We start from the raw sequence: 22,120 nt of genomic DNA on the forward strand, positions 1-22,120 counted from the left end.
GGATCTACGAACTAAAAGTTGTATTTATTCAATTCTTATATGTGGTTCTTGAAATTTGGTTGTATCTAAAAGAATTAATTAGCTTGCACGTGCCCAAAATCAATGTGTCATGTAATTCTTATAGTCCGTTTATTACATATCATAGATAAAATTAAAAGTTTAAGAATATATTAAAAAATTATTAAAATAAGAAGATTAAAAATTTTAAGAATATATTAAAAAATTATTAAAATAAGAAGATTAGATAGATAATTTTGAAAGTTCAGGACTTATTAAATACTTTTTTACATATAGTAATAAAATATACACAACCCTAAAACTCAAACCTAAAATAAATTTAATATGCTATTAATTTAAATTTACATGAGGTACGGACTAAAAAATTAATAAAAAGAATTTGATAGTCTCCACCTCCACCATATATTAATGACCTAAATGATCTACTATAAATCCCAACTTTCTAGTATTACTAAATAATATATAAATGTAATAAATGATATACCACACAGAGATTCAAATTTCACCTCTAAACTTTTATCATTTACTTATAACAGCATGTAGCTAAGTAGCTTACCTGTAATTAACACATGTCGGTGTGGGTATACTTTAAGGGTGATTTTTACTTCGAAAGCCATGAGTCCTATTTAGGAAAGCCTAAGCCTACGGAACAAACTTGTTCCTTTTGATTAACTCGTCGCTACTTCTGACCCCTCGTAGTACCCTCTATTTCTCAATGACTCTTCCATGTACTCGACACGGATTCCCAAGCTTGGGAGGAGAAGGAGGATCTTACAACTACATCATTCTGACCAAGTTCGAATCCTTCTACCCCTACTTATTGTACTATGATTAACGTAACATTGACGTGATAAATATGTTAATGGCCACAGAGACAGAAATAGTTATAGTAAGTTATATTTAATTGTACTAAAAAAAAAGTAGTAGGATTTAATTACAATATTATTAATCCTAATACAAGAATCTCAAAATCAAGAAATAAAGTAGTAAAGGGGAAGTTAGGTATAATTAATACCCAAAATTTGATTAGTGGCCAAACCCACAATTATTTATTTCTAATAGGTTATAGTGGCTACTTGTCTAGATGACAATGACAAATTGACAAGTCAAAAGACTATTTACTACATTTGACTCCAAAGTTGATATTTGATTCACACCAAATTTAGTGATTGACGGAGGGAAAGTGGGTAGGTGGCACATGATGCACAAATTGGAAATTAACAATTTCCCACCTAAAACATATTATCATCTCAATTTCCAAAGGGGTTTCCTTTTTCTTGTTTTTTAAGAAATAAATATTTTTTAATATAATAGGTGGGATTTCATACTTATGACCAAGATATACGTTAATTACGGTTAAGTTATACACATTTTTACGAAAAAAATAAATATCAAATGAGATTAGATTCAAATTATAGTTCTAAATAAAATTTTGAAAAATGTTAACATTCATATAATTGTGCAGTTGGAATGAATGTAACTTAGAAATGGAAAAACTTGAACTTAAATGGTAAACGAGGAAGTTTTAGTAAAGTGAAATATTAGATCTCAAAATTCTACCGAGCTGTCGAGGTCGGTCATGTGGCAACTAGCCGAGTTGATGAGGTGCGAGCTCATGCAAGGTAGGACCTGCAAAAATAAAGTAAACACTCCGACGCTCAAGTCAGTATAGGCGCGAGTTCAAATAGGTCATTCTCGGAGTAGAATTGCATACATGAGTAAGAGGAATGAAGATCCTTTTATAGGGGGAGTGAAAGGACACGTCCGTCATGACCGTTACGACATGGCGATTAGATGTCGGGCCATAGGTCGGCTATGGATGAGCTTAGTAGCTTAAGCTATGCCATCAGTGAGCTAAAAAGCTCGGCAATATGTGAGTTAAGGAGCTCGGCCATAGGTGAGCTTAGGATCGGAGCTCGGCAATAGGTGAGCTTATGAGCTCAGCAATAGGTGAGCTAATAAGGAGCTCGGCAATATGAGATTAGTAGCTCGGCAATAGGTGATCAGCTCATGAGCTCGACAATAAGTGAGCTCATGAGCTCGGCTATAGGTGAGCTTAAGAGCTCGACAATAGGTGAACACATAAGCTCAGCCATATCTCGCCTATTGCCGAGCTCCTAAGCTCACCTATGGCCGAGCTAACTCTCCTTGTAAGATTCGGCACACACTCTCAAGTAGAATCTTACCCTTGAAATTACTGCCCTCTTACTCTATTTGCTCCATACCAGTTCACTCCCAACTTGAGTTCTAACTTACTCATCAAAATGAATTCGACAGATCACCAAACCAGTGCTAGATTATTGTACACAGACAACCAAGACTTTGTAGACGAAAAAGGTGTTCATGGTACCTACATAATATTGATGTATCACTAGCCCAGAAATCAACATCAACAATAATCTTTAAGTGCTATGACAGATAGATATTTTCTCCATAAATTAGTTCTATGGACCAAGATTGTAATTTAACCCCTAATTTTAATTATCATCTAATTTTGAGAGGTATGTATTCCACAATGGTGTTAGTTGGCAATGACATTGTAAGTCAAACAAACTTCCACCATACTCTTAAATGACTTGGATTTCACAAGACTCCCACTTTGACCCTGAGAATTCCGGACCAATCAAATGAAAGTCGAGTCAATCAAGGTTTGAACAACTATATGGTCGGCTCTCACTATTAAAACCATGTAAAAGCTTTGGCCTTTGGCACACAACTATCAACTATGGCTCTCACCTCTCTTGTTCTCTCTTCCCTTCTCATGACAATTATTCTCTCTTCGACCGCCGCCGTTGCTCACCTTCACCACCATCACCGCCATCTTCGGTCCCTCCACTTCTCCCTCTTCCAACATGAAACGATCAATAAAACTGGCTACTTCGTTGTAGACGGGGTGGCCGGCCCTGGGGTGAGCCAAACCACAACCCCGTTCGGAACCATGTTTGTTTTTCAGGATCCATTGACTACCACAGCTGACCGAGCGTCAAAGCTGGTTGGCACGGCGGAGGGAACCGCTATAACCTCTAGCCTAGATGGGCTACGAAGCATTAGCATAGCCAAGGTCACCTTGCGTTTGAGGCGCCACTCCGGCTCTGTCTCGGTGGTTGGTGGGACTCATAACATTAAGCCATCGAATCACCCAGTGGTCGGAGGGACTGGAGACTTCTTGTTCGTACAAGGCTATGTGACGTCGTCTCCAGTGGATCTCACCGGCATCACGGTGGTTTACAAGTTGGAATTTCACCTTTATTGGCCGCCCTATGCATAGATAGGCTCCTCCACCTTTATTTTACTTATTTATGAAGAATGATTTTAGATTTCAATTAGTTCTATGAATATTTGTAATAAGCTTGGATTGTAATCGGCAATATCGTCTCTCGTTTTCTGCTAAAAAAGTAATCATTTTAATTTGGTTCTTGCTATTATTTTAGAGTTGATTGTTTAACTAATGTGTAATGGAGAGCCTTAATTAATATCTTAGTCAAAGCATGTAGATTGGCTACATAGAATGGGTGTTGGAGTCAAATATTAGAGGTAGAACGTAGCAAGAATTACTATATATATAATTACTTCATTTTTTGGAAGTCTAAACATTAAAATAGACATCTTAAATATTTAGAAATATAAAGTAAAATAAACAAGTTTAGAATAAAAATTAAATTAGTCAAAAAGCGAAAATGAGATTTAAAATTTTAAATATTTAAAAAACTTAACAAAGATAATTAAAAATATAAATTTGTTTATTTGGAAGATGGGAAAATATATTTAAAAAATAGTTGAAAAAAATATGCAAAATTCATTCTTTGGTGCTTGTTATTCATGCTTTTTTTTCCCTTTTGTTGAAACTATATGCCCTCCTACTTTTATGCAATTGTGTGTTGCGGTAAGTACTAATTAAACTAACAATTGGAGTTCAATTATAACAATTATAACTTTTTATTCTTTTTTTTTTATTCTTTTTTTTTGTAAGTTTTGTTTTTTTTTCTTTTTTAAAAACTTTTTTTACATTTCAAAGTTTTATGTATCTTTTTTTCTTTTTTTTTTCAATTTAAAAGTATTTCTCCCAACAATTTCTTTTAACAGTGTGTTCTTTTTTTTTAGGAGCTAACTTTATCTTGTCGCTTCTTCTATTGGAATTGAGATATCAAACTTTCGCGCTTCACCTAATTATCAAAGTTTGTCTTCGTCTTGATTTTTCTTTTCTCTTTTTTGTTTGTTTTTTTTCCTCTCTCTTGCAGCAAAGATACTTCAAGGATTGACAAGACCACCTAATTTGGTGAAGTATCCCTCACAGTTACCATCCTTTCGGGGATGACGCCTACATAGAGATATTGTCCGGCTCACATATCCTCGCGAGACAAGCCACCGAATTTGGTGAAGTATCCCTCACGGCTATCATCCTTTCGGGGATGACGCCTATATAGGGATATCGTCCGGCTCACATATCCTCGCGAGACAAGGCCACCTAATTTGGTGAAGTATCCCTCACGGCTACCCTCCTTTCTGGGGTGACGCCTACATAGGAATATCGCCCGACTCACACATCCTCGTGAGACAAGACCACCGAACTTGGTGAAGTATCCCTCACGGCTACCATCTTTTCGGGGATGACGTCTACATAGGGATATCGTCCAGCTCACACATCCTCGCGAGACAAGGCCACCTAATTTGGTGAGGTATCCCTCACGGCTACCCTCCTTTCGGGGGGTGACGTCTACATAGGGATATCGTCGGGCTCACACATCCTCGCGAGACAAGTCCACCTAATTTGGTGAAGTATCCCTCACGGTTACCATCCTTTCAGGGATGACGCCTATATAGGGATATCGTCCGGCTCACACATACTCGCGGGACAAGGCCAGCTAATTTGGTGAAGTATCCCTCACGGCTACAATCCTTTTTGATGACGCCTATATAGGGATATTGTCCGGCTCACACATCCTCGCGGGACAAGGCCACCTAATTTGGTGAAGTATCCCTCACGGTTACCATCATTTCGAGGATGACACATATATAGGGATAACATTCGGCGATTACAATTTCTTCACCAACGATCAAGCAGCTACAATTTTTTTCGCAAAGCTGCAATTTCTTTACTAACGATCATGCGGCTACAGCTTATTCGCTAATGATCAATTAGTTGCAATATCTTCGTCAACGATCAAGCGTCTGCAACATCTTCGCCAACAATAAATTGGTTGCAACTTCTTCGCCAATGATTAAGTGATTGCAACTTCTTCGCAAACCATCAAGCGGGTGCAATATCTTTGCCAACGATCAAGCTTGCAATATATTTGTCAATGATCAAGCAGCTACAATTCATTCGCCAAGGATCAAGCGATTGCAACTTCTTCGCTAACGATTAATCGCCTGCAATATCTTCACCAACGATCAATCGGCTGCAACATTTTCGCCAACCATCAAGCAAAGATCAAGTTTGAGGGATGATACTTATCATGAGGGGCACAACCTAATTTGATGGTATATGCCCACAGTGATTATACTTCATTCTACTACAAAGCTAGCGTTCAATAGGGTTAAGCGTCGTATCGTCACTCTTGGTAAGGTTACGTTTTGCAGCGTTACTGTGGTGTCGCCATATTTTTTTTTAAGTTTTTTTTTTTTATAAAAACTTGGACTGAACTTAAAGATTTCTTTAAGCTACTTACGTATCCTAGGAAGAGATCAAGTCATAACGTAGTTCAAATACAAGATTTTTTTTTGGTCGTTCACCTTTTAAACTCATGCGGGGTTAGGAGTATCATGAAGTTTAGACTCTTACGATAAGGAGTGTTTATATTTCTTGTGCTCACATTTTCATCACAACTTCTATATCCTCCATTTTTAGGATTGGTTGATATGAAAAGCTTTTGTTTTACTTTTAAGGAACCTTCTGTATTTATGAGAAGGGAGAATTTTCTTTTCATATGTGAAGGAACAATGTTGTGAATTTCCTTCTCATCATTAACTTCATCAGATGATTTTGCTTCCACGGTCTTCATCATTCTTTCGTATTGATCGTTTGACACTTCGAGACGATCAAAAACAGATTTCAAAGATTGATTTTTCTTTGACGTGGAGATGCTTAGTCTTTGAAATACTGAAGATCGAGTGGGGATGTATGTAACACATGTTCTTTTGCAGTGGCCATACTCATCCTCTGAAAGACTGAAGGTCGAGTAGCTGAAGGCTTGATGCGATCGAATACAGAAGTCGCTCAGTTATTTTAGAGTTGTCAATTTCTTCCACATTTATGTAATGTGAACTTGCAAGATTTTCTTTCTTCTTTTTGATATAGAAGAATTTTTTTTGGGGAGAATTCTTTTAAGGTCACCGATATTTGGGGTCGAAAGGAGTCTTTATTTTTTTCTCTCTGATTTAGGTTTCCTTGAATCCTTCTTTCCTTGGTGTCCATGCTCTTTGCTGAGCATAGATAACTTCTTCCGAGCAAAAGAACATGTGTTACATACATCCCAACACATGTTCTTTTGCAGTGGCCATACTCATCCTCTGAAAGACTGAAGGTCGAGTAGCTGAAGGCTTGATGCGATCGAATACAGAAGTCGCTCAGTTATTTTAGAGTTGTCAATTTCTTCCACATTTATGTAATGTGAACTTGCAAGATTTTCTTTCTTCTTTTTGATATAGAAGAATTTTTTTTGGGGAGAATTCTTTTAAGGTCACCGATATTTGGGGTCGAAAGGAGTCTTTATTTTTTTCTCTCTGATTTAGGTTTCCTTGAATCCTTCTTTCCTTGGTGTCCATGCTCTTTGCTGAGCATAGATGACTTCTTCCGAGCAAAAGAACATGTGTTACATACATCCCAACACATGTTCTTTTGCAGTGGCCATACTCATCCTCTGAAAGACTGAAGGTCGAGTAGCTGAAGGCTTGATGCGATCGAATACAGAAGTCGCTCAGTTATTTTAGAGTTGTCAATTTCTTTCACATTTATGTAATGTGAACTTGCAAGATTTTCTTTCTTCTTTTTGATATAGAAGAATTTTTTTGGGGAGAATTCTTTTAAGGTCACCGATATTTGGGGCCGAAAGGAGTCTTTATTTTTTTCTCTCTGATTTAGGTTTCCTTGAATCCTTCTTTCCTTGGTGTCCATGCTCTTTGCTGAGCATAGATGACTTCTTCCGAGCAAAACTTTGTTTTTGTTTCTTTTGACGAGTCACAGTAGCCCAGTTTCCCTCTCCCTGATCGACAGATTTGACAACATCTTTAATGACATTTCTTGAAGTCTTCCGTTGAGAGCGAACAAATATAGGCTTCAACGTTCCAAATTGGATCAAGTCTATCCCCTTATTGTAGAAATAGACTTTGAGGTGTTTGGCTGCCTATATTTGTTGTTACTGCAACGTGATTTGATTGAGCTATTTCATTGAAATCCAACTCAATCTTTCCTTCTCGAGCTAAATTTAGGATACACTCTTTTAGGACAAAACACTTTTCCACTGGATGACTGATAACTTGGATTATCAACTTTACCCATTTTTTCTGGCCGTATACACTCAGGAAGTACTATCAGCCGTGTTTCCAGTAGTTGTTCCAACATATAAGGGATATCGGAATCAGGAAAATGATAGACCTTTTCTTGTCTTTCCTTCCAGCTTAGCCATCTTTTCCTATTTCCTTGTTGCTTCTCAATTCTCTTCCCTTTTATTTTTGAAAACAACTTGGGAGAGATTATGTTTACACCAAAAAATTCATTTAAAGTTTTCTCAACACTTTTGCTTTCTTTCTCTAAGTCTAGCACTAAAGAATCCTTACTTTCTAGATTAGCAATGCTTAGCTCCATATCGTGAGCACGAGTTGCTAGCTCTTCAAAGGTGCGAGGTTTTATACCTTGAAGGATGTAAAGAAGTTCCCAATGCATACCTTGAGTGCATAATTCGACAACAGATAGTTCAGTAAGTCTATCTTTACAATCAAGACTTAGAGCTCTCCATTGGTTGATATATTCGACAACTGGTTCGCCTTTTCTTTGTTTGGAGTTCGTGAGCTCCATCATGCTGACGGTTCTCTTCGTACTGTAAAAGCGATTTAGGAATTCTCTTTCAAGCTGTTCCCAACTCTCGATCGTCTCAGGCTCGAGATCAGTATACCAGTCAAAGGCATTTCCTTCTAACGTTCTGACGAACTGCTTGACTAATTGATCGCCTCTTGTACCAACATTCTCACAAGTTTCGACGAAGTGAGCAATATGTTGTTTGGGATTGCCCTTCCCATTGAAATGTTGGAATTTTGGAGGTTGGTATCTAGCAGGCATTCTCAGGTCATTAATCCTCTTAGTATATGGCTTAGAATACAAGAGGGAGCTTTGAGAAGATCCGCCGTATTGCGCTCTGATCGTGTTCGTGATCATATCTTGGAGCTGCTGAACAGACAGCGAAGCGATCGAAGTGGAATATTGCGATTGATTTTCTTGAGCGATAGTCTTTCCCTTGTCATTTATCTTAATAGCAAGGGTTTGACTCGACTCAGCAACATCTTTGGTTTCAATCTGATTCTTCAAGGAAGCGATTTCATAATCTCTTTCTTCCACTGTCTTCATCAATGCAGCGAGCTTCTTTTCCATTTCAGCTATTTTTTCATCCATAGTGCTTGCATCAGTCATCAAATAAGGGGTTATGATGCATCATTACTTTTTTTGCAACAACAGGAGGAGTTTGATGTTCCCGTAGTTGGAATTCATCAGAGGAACCATAGGTGATATGACCCATATGAAGGTTACTCATGTAAGCAGCTGTTGTAGAAGCCTTTTTAATAAATTCCATTGATTTTCTTAAAAAACTTTAAGTCTTGAGAAGGAGATGAGAGGTAGAGATTGTCCCACTGGGCGTGCCAATTTGTTCACATGAAATTTACGGAGAAATTATATTTCGTGGAGTTGAACTTTTATATTTGTAGTATGTGTTGTTTAGTGGATTCAATCTCTAATCTTTATCCTCTGATTCTTTCTCTCGAACTTGATGTGAAGATTGAAATGCTTCTTCTTGAATTTGGATCAAAGTTATATGTTCTTCGAAAGTTTCTAAGTCTTCAAGCATTCAAAGTTTTCAAGTTGGTATTCGAATCTTCAAGTCTTCAAGAGAGTCTTCAATTTGGTGTGAATTCTCTCCATTCTGAAATTCTGAACCCTCTAAATGAATGAGGTCCCCTCTATTTATAGAGGTTTACATAGGCTTTGGTGGGCCATTGGGCTTGGGTAATTTTGGGCCAAGCCCAATTCTTTAAATGGATTTATTTAAATTTAAATATTAATCCACTTTATTTCATGGTAAATTAGGTTTTGGGCCAAGATTGTGAACCAAATTGATTCCAAGCCCAATACTCATATGACCCAATTACATACTTTAATTGTCAAATTATCTTTAATTTTAATTTAGGGTTAATATATAATTAATCCCTAAATAAAATAGATAATGATGTGGCCGTTTATGATTGGCCAAATTTTTTGGTTCTACAATCACTTCGGCTTCTAAAATTTCAATTGGCCTATTTTTTAACAAATTTATATTTTGTCGTCTCACATTTGGCTTCTCAAGTTGACTAATTTCATGTTTGTTTCTAAACTTAGGTCTATTTTGTTTAGACTTCCAAAAAATGAAGTGATTATCATATTGTAATTCTTGCTATGTTCTACCCTCTAATATTTGACCCCAAAACCCACTTTATTTAGCCAATCCATGTGCTTCAATGCAAATATTATTTAAGGCTCTCTATTATACATTGGTTAAGTAATACACTCTAACATAATGACACGAACCAAATTAAAATGGTTACTTTTTTTTAGGAGAAAACGAGAGACGATATTGCCGATTACAATCAAAGCTTATTACATAACAAATTTTTAGTTATAACAGCCACTAATTAATTCGATGGATCATGTACGGGAAAAAAGAAAACAAAAAATTAAAACCACCTAGTAGACCCAAAACCAGAAAAAACAAAGAACGCCTAAAAGGAAGTGAACTAACCTGATCAATAACAGCCAGCGTGCCACCAGAAACAACTGGAATGAACTTCTTATCCAGTTGTAGAAGAACCTTGGCATCTTCAAGGAAGTTCTTATTGATGGAATTGATAACTAAGGAATTGCTGGCAAGAAATAGGAACCCTGAAGAGGTATTGAGCATACTACACTCATCTTCGAAGCACGTGACTCATCATTTCACTGAAATCAATTAAAAAAAGAACTATTAAATGTTAGTGAAATAAATTATTAAAAAAAATCCCAAAACAAAGCCTCACATCAAACTAAAGTAAACAAATTAAATTTCAAACTTAACTGCAATTAGACAGCAATTTTGCCATTTGATCCATAAATTTGAGGACTCTTGACAGTTTCCATTGAGCATAATTCTAGAGGTGAAACACAGGGTCAAAACTATGCAATCTGAATAGAAGGGGAGGATATTTAAGAATTTAGCTAATATGCTGACTAGAAAAAGCACTGAAGTAATATTTCTCAGCCAGTAAAGATGTTACTACCATCACATAAAAATCAATATTCGAGTACAGCAAAATTATAAACCAATGTGGCATGCTAATTAGCTATAATAGCTAACTTTTGGATGACCAATTGACTTAAGTATCCTTACTAAACACTATTTTTTATTAAACACTATTACCACAAATGATTAACTACTAAATCTGCATGAGAAGAAAATAATAGCACAAGATTCTACCGATGTATTATAATCACATAAGAACCAATTACCTCTCTAGATATTGAAATATCATAAGACAAATCCTTAAGAACAAAGAAATAATCAGTTTCATACACACAGTGTAGTTACCTATAGCAGATGCGGTAACTTTATCATCAAGGGACTGGGACTGCTTGGAAATTTCTCCTCCTTGTTTCTCTTCATTATTTTCCTTAAAATCAGGTATCTTTTTCGTATCTGTTGATGCGGTAACTTTATCATCAAGGGACTGGAACTGCTTGGAAATTTCTCCTCCTTGTTTCTCTCCATTATTTTCCTTAAACTCAGGTATCTTTTTCGTATCTGTTCAGAAAGTGAAGAAAAAGTGCTTTATATCCTAAAAACAACTATTACAACCTTAAATTGATTGAGGAAAGGAATGGCTGTCCACCTGGTTCCCATAAATAAGTCATCAACAGGACATGGCTTGACAATCAGATTACTTGTACCAGAGAAATGTTTGGAATCTCTCGGTTCATCTAGTTATGTGCACTACTACAAGGGCACAAAATTAGTATTTCATAGTGACAAAGTCTTGCTGGTAAAATGAGGTGGGGTGTCATATGACCGATGCCTTAAGCTTTTCAATTTCCCTTGGTCCATGCAATAGGAATTAGTGGCATTAAAGACCTTTTCTGCCTTTCTTTGGTACAGGCAAAATCCAAAATAGTGGCATTAAGCTTTTCTGCCTTTCTTTGGTCCAGGCAATAGAAACTAGTCTTTCTTAGAAAGGTGGAGCTAAATTGCCTCTTATTGGCCTTTTTTCACAATCTTTTCTAAGTAATCTCCAACTAAAAACATCTTTCTGACCAGAGAGCATATCTGAACCCATAGGAGAAGAATGTTTAAAATTACTTGGTTTTTCAAGAAAGTTACTAAGGCGTATAGTCTTGTATCAAAAACATCATCAATTATCAGTTTACTATTGAATACAACTTGAGAAATAATTTCTTTTGTTGGAACCTTTCAACATGTTAGCATCATTAAATTCCCAGCCTTTTTCCTCACCATCCACCAAATCCCTGAAGGGAAGGGTGTCCCCTATCTCTAGATCTCCAGCTTCTTTCAACTGCATCCTTAACAATGAAGCAATCAACATCCCATTGTGTGGCTAATATGAGATTGGAGGTCAAATCCGGTCTGATAACTTGGGAAAAACTTCCGCACACGCTTGTCCAAATGCCATGAGGATATATTTTCTTCAGCAAACTAATGTCCAAAAAAAGTTATATTCTAAACAATAATCTTTTGACAGAAATAAATCCTGAGCAATGCATAAATTGTTAGATCTAGGAAGGGTCAGAGAGCATGCCTCAGTCTGCAATGAGGTTCCTACACAAAAACCAGCTTTAGAACATCAACATCGTCGTCAGGGATTCCCTGAATTTGGGTTCTTTTGATGACATCATTTGGAATGTTCAGTTTGTCAAAGGAATCAAAGTCCTCTCCGGTTGAGGAGCATCCCCTTGGGGAGGGTTTGGAACCTGTGAAGACATTGTCATCATAGCTAAATTCATGAAGACATTGTCATCAGTAGACCCATTGATCATATTGATATGGACTATAGATGATTGACTTTTCCATTCTGAATTGAAGATATTGTCCTCAGCATTGTCATCAAAACTTCTAAGAGAAATCAACCTTCTATCTCTAAAAGGAAGTCTTCAGATACAACATAGCTATTACCCAAGGATGTCGTTCATTGTTTTGGACAACTGCAGTTGAGCACTTTGCCAAGGGCTATGTTGTATCTGAAGACTTCAATTTAATTGGTCAGCCTGGCAACTGAACTCCAACTAAGTTTGTTGGTCATCGACGTTCAATTTAATTGAACATGGGTGTGAGTTTTCACATGCCTTTTTGTCATTCAACCTATCGGACAAGAGCTAAGCATTGCAGACGGTGAAAACAAATCAACAATGGATTCTGCTCTTCACAGGTTCTTCATAAATTGAACCAGGCTGTTTTTTGATGTAACTAACTCTACTTAAGTATAGCAAAGTAAGTTAGTTTGCTATTAGTTGTTAGTTAGTTAGCCTTTTAAATTGGTTGTTATCTCTTTAAGCCGTGGTCTTCTCCTATTGATAGGAGGAGGTCTTTAGTATCTTTTGAGCATTATTGAATTAAAATAGTTCTTTAATTCCTACTTGACTACACCAATTTTGGTATCAGAGCACCACCTTGGGCTTGTGAATGGCGGGGAAAAAGAGTATTCCTTTCGGAGGAGAGGTCTTCGCTCGCTGAAAAAGAGTGGAAAAGTTGTTGACGTCCTCTCTCCACGATCCATAACCGCCCATTTATTGATGGTTGAGGGCACTGTTGAAAACCTCCAGCAGAATGTGGTATAGATCCGTCACCTACATCAAAGCCAACCAAGGATCGAACAATGGAAAGGAGGTGGTATGGGAACGGGGGATTAAAAATTGACCTCAATACCCACCACCCAGCTCCAAGATTACATCCAAGAACCCCTCCCCCTATCCCCCGAAGAAATCTGGAAATTCATGACGAATAGGTTCAAGATTTCTCCGGTGTTCAAAAGATATATAGCTCCAAGACCATATCAAGAACCTGGTATTGTTCCCCAAAGACATCCATTTAGGCACTAAAAAAAATACATCATTGATTTGAGATATTCATAAGGTGAAGATTGACATGGAGATAAAACCAACAATCGGAGGCTTGGTCATTTTCTCCAGTGATAGGATTTTCCGGATGACTCCTCAAGCGACAAAGAATAGTTTCACACTGGGGAGATGGCAGGAGACAAAACCGAATCAATAACAATTATCATAGATAACAAAATGAGTACAAGATGAAGATTGATCTACCTAGTTTCGACGGAAAGATGGACATCGAGGGCTTTATAGAATGGATTAAAAATGTCGAAAGCTTCTTTGGATATATGGCCACACCAGATCACAAAAAGGTAAAGTTGGTAGCTCTTAAATTGAACGATGGAGCATCAGCATTGTGGGAGCAGTTGGAAATTAATCGACAATGTTTTGGTAAGGCTCCTATTCGTACATGGGAAAAGATGAAGAAACTGATGAGAGCACGATTTCTACCTTAAACTATGAGCAAATATTATACAATCAGTACCAAAACTGCAAATAGGGGACTCGTTCTATTGCTGAGTACATTGAAGAATTCCACCTATTGGGAGCAAGAACCAACCTGGGTGAGAATAAACAATATCGATGGCTCGATTTGTCAGTGGCCCACATGCAAAAAGAAAAACTTCAACTCCAGCCTATTGGGTACTTTAATGAGGCGATCGCCACCGCTGTCATGGTGGAAGAACAACAAGCCAACAAATTTGGGTTCCAATATCAACGACGGATCCCAGGTGAAAATCAGGTAAGTTCTTCCAAGAAGGGAACTTCTTTTTTGGACAAGCCGCAAATCAAAGTATCCCTGGTTCCAAAGTTAAAGGTTCGGAGGATATAAAAACAACAGAGCAGACGATAAAAAAAAACAACCGACGCGTACATTAGACCAACTTTGGGAAAGTGTTTTTAGGACACTTATCAAACTAGTGACATTTTTTATATAGGTTTATTGTTGTTTACTTTGACGATATTTTGGTCTATATTAAACTAGATAAGATCACCTTGCACACCTAAACATAGCTCTGCACACTAATAACTTGGTAATTTAACCTTAAAAAATGCCTCTTTTTGGTTACGGAGATCTCGTTTTTAGGATTTACAATAGAATATTTTAGTGATGGTCTTAAAATGGATCCTTAAAAAATAAAAGCTATCTCTGACTAGCCAGAACCCTAATCTATTAAAGGGATACAATGTTTTAGAAAATTTATTAAAGATTTTAGCACAATAGCAGGACCTCTTACTGATTGTCTTAAAAAGGGCAATTTTCATTGGGATAAAGCTCAAACCAACAGTTTCTTTACCTTAAAAGCTAAACTCACACAAAGCCCAATTCTTAAACTTCCAAATTTCACTCGATCTTTCAAAGTAGCTGTTAGTCTTATCCCAAAACCAACACCCTACTGAATATTTTAGCGAGAAACTCCGTCTATCTCACCAAAACTGGAGCACTTGCAAACAAGAGCTATATGCTCTTGTCTGGGCTCTCAAACAATGGGAGCATTATTTGTTAAGTCAAGAATTTATACTGTTCACCGACCATTTCTCCCTCAAATTTCTGCATACCCAAAAATCAGTGAGCAGAATGCATGCTTGGTGGCTCTCCCTTTTTACAAAGGTTCGATTTTGTTATCAAACACAAAAATGGCACTCTAAATAAGGCAGCTGATGCCCTTAGCCGAAAAGGCACCTTGCTCGCACTCCTTCAAGGAGTCTACCCTCCATACAACTTATCAACATGATGCAGATTTTGACACTATATGGAACCAATGTCAAGAGTATGATTACAGGGGAGTTTCAATGGCTATATTTTTAAGGGAGACCAAGTTAGTATCCCTCACACTTCGTTAAGGGAGACCCTAATTAAAGATCTTCCCACAGGAGGATTGACTTTGGCCATGACAAAACCCTCACTCTTATGGGTTCACGGTTCTTTTGGCCACAATTGAGAAATGATGTTTTTAGCTACGTATCAAAGTGTTTCATTTGCCAAGCAAATAAAGGCACAAAACATAACACCGCGTTATACACTCCCTTACTTACACCCAAAACCATTTGGGAAGACTAGTCTATGGATTTTGTATTGGATTCACCCCGTACACACCGAGGGTTTGACTCTATTTTAGTAATTGTGGACAAATTTCGTAAGATGACTCACTTTTTAGCTTGTAAGAAAATGTCAGATGCTATGTATGTAGCTAATCTATTTTTCAGAGAAGTTGTTCGCTTCCATGGCTTCCAAAATATATTGTTACAGACCGAGATGTCAAGTTCCTAAGCCACTTTTGGAAGACATTTTGGCGCAAATTTGATACTTCCCTTTAAGTATAGCACAACCAACCATCCACAAACAAATGGGCAAACGAAAGTCACCAATAGGACTCTTAGCAATCTCATCCGTTGAATTTGCAGTGACAAACCAAAACAATGGGATTTGGCTATTGCACAAGCAAATTTGCCTTCAATCACATGCAAAACCAAACAACAGGGAAGTCCCCCCTTAGAGATTGTCTACACTAAATTACCTAGGTTAACCGTTGACTTGGCTAACATTCCTATTTCTATTGATTTTAGCTTGGAAGTTGATTAGATGGTCGAGAGGATCACTCAATTACATAAAGAAGTACATGATCACATTGAAGCTGCCAATGCAAAGTACAAGAAAGATGCGGATGCTAAAGGAGGGTTCAAAATTACAAAGAAGACGATCTTGTTATGATACATTTAACTAAAGGAAGATTACCTACTGGGTCTGCACATAAGCTCCAAAAGAAGAAATTTGGACCTTTTGAGGTATTTGAAGAAATATGGCCCCAATGCTTATAAAATCAAGTTACCTCCAGACTACAACATAAGTCCAATATTCAATATATTGGACATCTATAACTATGCAGCACCAGACTCCTTTACCTTGGCATCTTAACTCGAGGTTTTTTTTAGGAGGAGGGAAATTGATGTAACTAACTCTGCTTAAGTTAGTTTGTTATTAGTTGTTAGTTAGTTGGGTTGCTATCCCTTTAAGTTGTGGCCTTCTCCTATAAATAGGAGGCCTTTAGTATCTTTTTGAGCATTATTGAATTCAAATAGTTCTTTCATTCCTACTTGACTATACCATTTTTACACTGCCAGTTTACTTGGTATGCATATATATGTTTAATGAATCATCAAAGTGAGATTTGAGAACAAAGTTTAGCTTAAAAATAGTTTCACCTGATTTTCTCAATATCATGTTGTTATCTTCATCCTTCCACAACCAATCTTCTGTAACTATACCATTAAACATATAGTTAGCTTAAAAATAGTGAGAATTCAAATAGTTCTTTCATTCCTACTTGACTATACCATTTTTACACTGCCAGTTTACTTGGTATGCATATATATGTTTAATGAATCATCAAAGTTTGATTTGAGAACAAAGTTTAGCTTAAAAATAGTTTCACCTGATTTTCTCAATATCATGTTGTTATCTTCATCCTTCCACAACCAATCTTCTGTAACTAGGGGGTTGTATGGACCAAAGATGATCCTGCAAATGTAAAATATAACTTCAAAAAGTTGATGTGAAAATTCACTATGGCGTCAAAGATATGGCTAATGATTACATACCACGATTATATTTATCCTTGGGAAATGAAAACAGAAGGAAATGAGAAGAGGTTGATTGAAAAGTCTAAGGATCCAAGGATACAAGAATATTCTACAGAACCAGTAAATTGTGATAAAAAAAATATCCCCATCAAGAAAAGGCACCATAAATCCTTAATGATAGTAGAAGATGTTATAATCATTTTCATTACCAGAAATAATAGAAGAACTCAGTTTGGAGAACAAATAAAGAATTACCTTGAACTGAACAAAGTTCTTGGATGATTCAAATGTTAGGTCATAAAAAGATCCAGGGCAATCAAAATTTAAAATGGCAGGATGTGCTTCAGGCCTGCTGTGAAAGACATGGTCAGTTTGCGGATCCAGGCTTTATATATCTACTGGCCACTTGATAAAGTAATTTATGAATTTGGCCCTTCTGTTAATATTTGTCCTTGCTGAGGTCAAAACAATTTCACAAAATACTGAATTCTATTCACCCGCCATAGATCTAAAGATATCAGACTGATGTGGATACAGAAATATTGAACAGCCTACCATAAAAATAATAAAAAATTAAAATAAAATAAAATAAACAGAAATAACATTCTTTCATATCATCAACAAGGTATACACTAGTAATTTATGGATTTTGGAATGTACAAGGGCATCACGAATTACACATTTCTTGACTGCATGCAAGACTTTCTTGGGTGAGTTCCAGTATGTAAATCGGAAGTGCACATGTCAGGAAAATGCAATGATAATACTTCATTTTACACAGCTAAGAAGAAGGCCTATTTGGGTGTTGCTCAACATTGTTTTAAAATAAGTATTCTATACAATAATATTTGAAAACTAATCAATGTTCTTTTTTTTTTTTTAAATAATTACTAAATGCTAACTTTCTGAGAAAAAAAATATACTAAAAGTATCAAACAAATTTTTAATTAATTAATTTTCAAATATATAATAACAAAAATGGTAGTTATCATAATATGAACAAGAATAAATAACAAAAAAAAGAACTCTTGAAAGCCACAAAATGCTGCTCTTGTTTTATATTTCTCAAGAATGTGCTACCAAATGCGCTTTACAAATGTATTCTTGTTTCTAAAACCAGACACTTTAAACTTCATTTCCAAAAGGCAGGAAATTTCTTAAACAATATGCAACTCCATTTTCTCCTTTCTCCTCATAAGAACAACCTTACCCGAATTATTCTTCTTTACTTAAAAGTTTTTTCTTATACCAAAAAAATAAATAATAATAATAATAATAACAACAACAACAATAATAATAACTCGTTTAAAAATAATAATAATAACAATAACAAAATAAAATAAAACTCAAAATATAAAAACTTGGATTGCATTTGCTTACTTCAACTGGTTTCTTGTAAAAAAATCTCGAACAATAACTACAAAATAAAAAGACAAAAGAACCCTGATGCAGTATTGGCATTCACAAGTGTATGCAAAACTAGTCTATAACAAAGGAGAAGAAAAGAAATGGTTTTCTTCAATGTAACAACAAATCACGTGGATGTTTAAATTATTTGTAACCATATAAACCATAATAAGATGCATATATTTTCAATTCTTTCTTCAAAACTTGTTCATCACAAAATCCAGTGATACTAATAGTTGCCAAAACTTTCAAGAGTAGGTCAAGTGCATTAATACAAATAGTTTATTTGATGCATGCACATGCAATCTTAACATCTCTTAAGATCTCCATAGACCTTGCCATTGTCAAATAAGGCCCGTTATGTGCGAAGAGCAATCCAAAAAATTTAAAGTGATTGTTATTCTAAAAATTGGAAGAATAAACAATCACGCAAGTAAATCCGAGAGTCCTACAACCCTCACCAGGAAAATAACATTTGATAACTCTACTACCCAAAACATTTCCACATGAAGTACCCAAAACTTACTAACAATTATTTGGAGTAAAAATTTTGATGAAAAAAAAGTCGAACAACATTTACTAAAATATTGTTGACGGAAAAATATTTAGCTTTATCGTTTAAATGCTCAATAGTTAATTGTGATTTACTGTACCTGAAATCCCTTGAAATCAATTGAAAATTAGTTAAGTAAATCATGTAAATAATAATATGTTAATTAAGAAAATAACTAACTCATATATAAGAGCCCTGCCTATCAAGATGGAGGGTGTGTAAGAGAGTACCTTTGATTGTATTTGTTCATCAATTTTCCATACACTCATTTTGTTGGGTTTGTAAGGTGATTGCAAACAAAATCCCACATTGACTAGGGAAGGGAATGATCATGGGTATATAAGAGAGGACAATTACTCTATTGGTGTGAGGCATTTTGGGTGAAACCAAAAGCAAAGCCGTGAGGGCTATGCCCAAAGCGGACAATATCATACCATTGTGGAGATACGTGAGGTACTCTGTAAGGTGATTGCAAACAAAATCCCACATTGACTAGGGAAGGGAATGATCATAGGTATATAAGAGAGGACAATTATCTCTATTGGTGTGAGGCATTTTGGGTGAAACCAAAAGCAAAGCCGTGAGGGCTATGCCCAAAGCGGACAATATCATACCATTGTGAAGATACGTGAGGTACTCTGGGTACCGTTGTCCTTAACACATTTTCTATACACAAATATAATTAATGGGATCAAAAGCAGTAGTTACAAATATCATAATTATAGATATGATATTAGAGATTTACGTTGAATAATGGTAATTCGAAAGTCCAGGACGTTCATAATGAGACTTCATACTATAATAACATGAAGTAATTTAAAAAGGTCCGAGATCATTTATAGGAATAAGGCAAAAGTTTAAATTTGAAAAAAAAAAAGAGTAATTAAGTTTAGGAATCGATTAGCTAAAAGGCTCTGTAACAGTTTGCTTCAAAAAATGTAATTTATGCATCAATATATCATTGCAATGAAGTAATTAAGATTTAAATAGATGAAAATTTTACGATCGATTAGTCTATAAGAATATAATCTCATTCACTGAGGCCTTTTTTCAAGCTCCCTCGACTGGGATCTTCCTTTTTTCTGCTTCCACGGCCTTTAACCTGAACAATCAAATCAAAACTAATCCATAATTAGGGTTTTCAAACGCAGAAAAATAAAAAAATATAGATGAATTTGATCTTTTATGATGTTATTTGGAGAGACAAGTAGAGATGGCGAACAGAACAGAAGAATCCGTAGGCGCAGAACAGAGCAGTAAGACACGAACTAAGGGAAACGAAACAATTTAAAGGAAATAAGATTGAACGGAATAAAAGCGGAAAATCCCTCCCCACTATAGAACAAAAAATCATAATAGAACAGTCGGGGCGAACCCTAAAATTTAGAATCCCAGAACAATTGAGGGCCTTACCTGATCAACGAGATGAGAGGTCTTCTTGCTATTCCTTCCACTGCCAGTGCGTGGTATTGATCTAGGGTTTGGGTTTGGCTTCATGTCGATTGGTCTCGTTTGAAGGCCAGAGGCTATCGTGAATGCTCGGATTATACTAAATCCGCTGGTATTGATCTAGGGTTTGGGTTTGGCCTCGGCTTCGTATCGATTCGTTTTGTTTGCCATCGTGATTGCTCGAATGTGAGCGGATGAAGAAGAGAGAGTATATATGAGTGAGGCCTGAGGGAGAGAAATACGACCGTTGGACCACACCAAAGATGACTGTTCCGTGAGATTGTTTTTTAAGACAAAGAGACCTCAACGGCTAGTTAATTCGTTTTCAAAAGGAAAAAAAAAAAACAGCTAGTCAAGAAACTTTATTTCACAACTTTTTTAAATTATTTTTTTAAGTTATAAAAAATACGTCAAAATTGAGTTTTCCATTTACTTAACAGGAAGAACCCGAATGATAACAATTTGATAAGGGAATTAATTGTACTTGCTTCTTTGTTCTTCGGAAATTTTCTCAAATCAGAATCATAAATCTATTGGAGTAATAAATTTTAATTTACAAATAGACAATTTGTTTAACATTAATAATTAAATTAAAATGACGCCAACTAATAAAAGATTACAAATCTAATTTATAGACGAGAGGCAAATAATAAACCTTGTAAATTAATTATTAAAAAGTTGCGAAGCAAGGAACGTGAATTGAAAGTTGAAACACATTAGGCGATATATATTTTGGGGTAGGTAGGGGTGTTCACAGGTTGGGCTGGATCGGGTTAAGGAGGGTTTTGGGACCAACCCGAATTTTCAGGTTGGCCATATATGGGAACCATCGGGTTTGAATGGGATGACCAACCCAACCCAATACTTTTAGGTTGGATCGGGTTGTCAGGTTGGAGTTGCTGCAGTGGGCTGACGATGGAGAACTGTTTCATGACGGAGACGAGGCTACGGGTCACGAGATCTACTGCAACGAGCTAGCGACGGAGTGCTGCTTCACGACGGAGATTGCTATGGGCCGACGACCAGTTTCACAGGGGCGACGGGCTTCATAGCGACGTGACAAAGCTTTTGGATCTGCTAACGACGACGACGAATTTTAGAGCAGCGACGATAAAGAACTGCTTCAACGGAGATTTAATGACTGCGACGGAAAGCTACCAACAACGACGAAAAGTTTGAGTGAGAGAAGAAAATGGTAAAGGGAGGAGGAGGGGTGACAAGGAGTTTGAGTAAGAGAAGAAAATGGTGAAGGGAAGAGGAGAGGCAAAGAGAGCTTCAGTGAGAGAAGAAAATGAAGGAGAGAAAAGAGGTTTGATTGAGATAAAAAAATAATATGAAAATCCTCGAATGAAGGGGTCACGATTGAATTTAGATAGAGGACTATGAAAATGAAAGGTCAAGATTGAATTTAGATAGAATGCTGAAATTGAATAAAAACCTAAGATATTATCATATTATGTATTTATAATTTTAAAATAATATATATGCATAAATTTTGGTTGGGTCGGATTGACCCGAATTTTTTAAGGGTGAACTCGAGACCCGACCCAATTCGATCGGGTTGGAAAAATCTCAACTCAACCCAACCCTTACAGATTGGATTGGATTGGATTCGTCGGATTCATCGGGCACCCTCGCGGGTATGGTTGCATGTCTCTCAACAATTTCCACGTCCCTCAATAATTTCCTCCGTGGCAATGGTTCGAACCTTCATGCACTTATTTGTTTTTTAATATCTTATTTATTTATTTACTGATTATTTCCGTTTACTGTTT

General features: G+C 36.3%; 2 protein-coding genes and 1 pseudogene across 12 annotated transcripts; 1 reads left to right on the forward strand and 2 right to left on the reverse strand.

The window, feature by feature from the left end:
* Positions 1–294: 294 nt before the first annotated feature.
* Positions 295–20,613, reverse strand: LOC148208797 (uncharacterized). 11 transcript variants are annotated; one of them, XR_015788396.1, is made up of 7 exons: positions 20,310–20,613; positions 16,789–19,998; positions 16,559–16,615; positions 10,827–11,039; positions 10,317–10,389; positions 10,005–10,201; positions 295–1,647 (listed from the first exon to the last, which is right to left on the reverse strand). XR_015788396.1 is itself a non-coding variant. In XM_088118882.1 (6 exons), the coding sequence occupies exon 6, from the start codon at positions 8,639–8,641 to the stop codon at positions 7,418–7,420; it is 1,224 nt and encodes a 407-aa protein (XP_087975008.1). In that variant the 5' UTR covers positions 8,642–10,201; positions 10,317–10,389; positions 10,827–11,039; positions 16,789–16,874; positions 16,955–19,998; positions 20,310–20,613; the 3' UTR covers positions 3,306–7,417. The 11 variants fall into 10 exon arrangements, 10 of the variants coding, with proteins under 10 accessions (XP_087975008.1, XP_087975006.1, XP_087975005.1 ...); XM_088118879.1 differs by lacking the exon at positions 295–1,647 and having other exon boundaries at positions 3,306–10,201; XM_088118882.1 differs by lacking the exons at positions 295–1,647; positions 16,559–16,615 and having other exon boundaries at positions 3,306–10,201; positions 16,789–16,874; positions 16,955–19,998.
* LOC148208798 (dirigent protein 19-like) lies at positions 2,684–3,440 on the forward strand. Its single transcript, XM_088118887.1, has one exon. The coding sequence runs from the start codon at positions 2,744–2,746 to the stop codon at positions 3,284–3,286; it is 543 nt and encodes a 180-aa protein (XP_087975013.1). The 5' UTR covers positions 2,684–2,743; the 3' UTR covers positions 3,287–3,440.
* Positions 11,627–13,592, reverse strand: LOC148208799 (uncharacterized; annotated as a pseudogene).
* Positions 20,614–22,120: the final 1,507 nt, after the last annotated feature.

This window comes from Momordica charantia (genome assembly GCF_013281855.1).
Source record: "Momordica charantia cultivar OHB3-1 chromosome 10 unlocalized genomic scaffold, Mcharantia_2.0 BLBB01000010.1, whole genome shotgun sequence".
Taxonomy (NCBI): domain Eukaryota; kingdom Viridiplantae; phylum Streptophyta; class Magnoliopsida; order Cucurbitales; family Cucurbitaceae; genus Momordica; species Momordica charantia.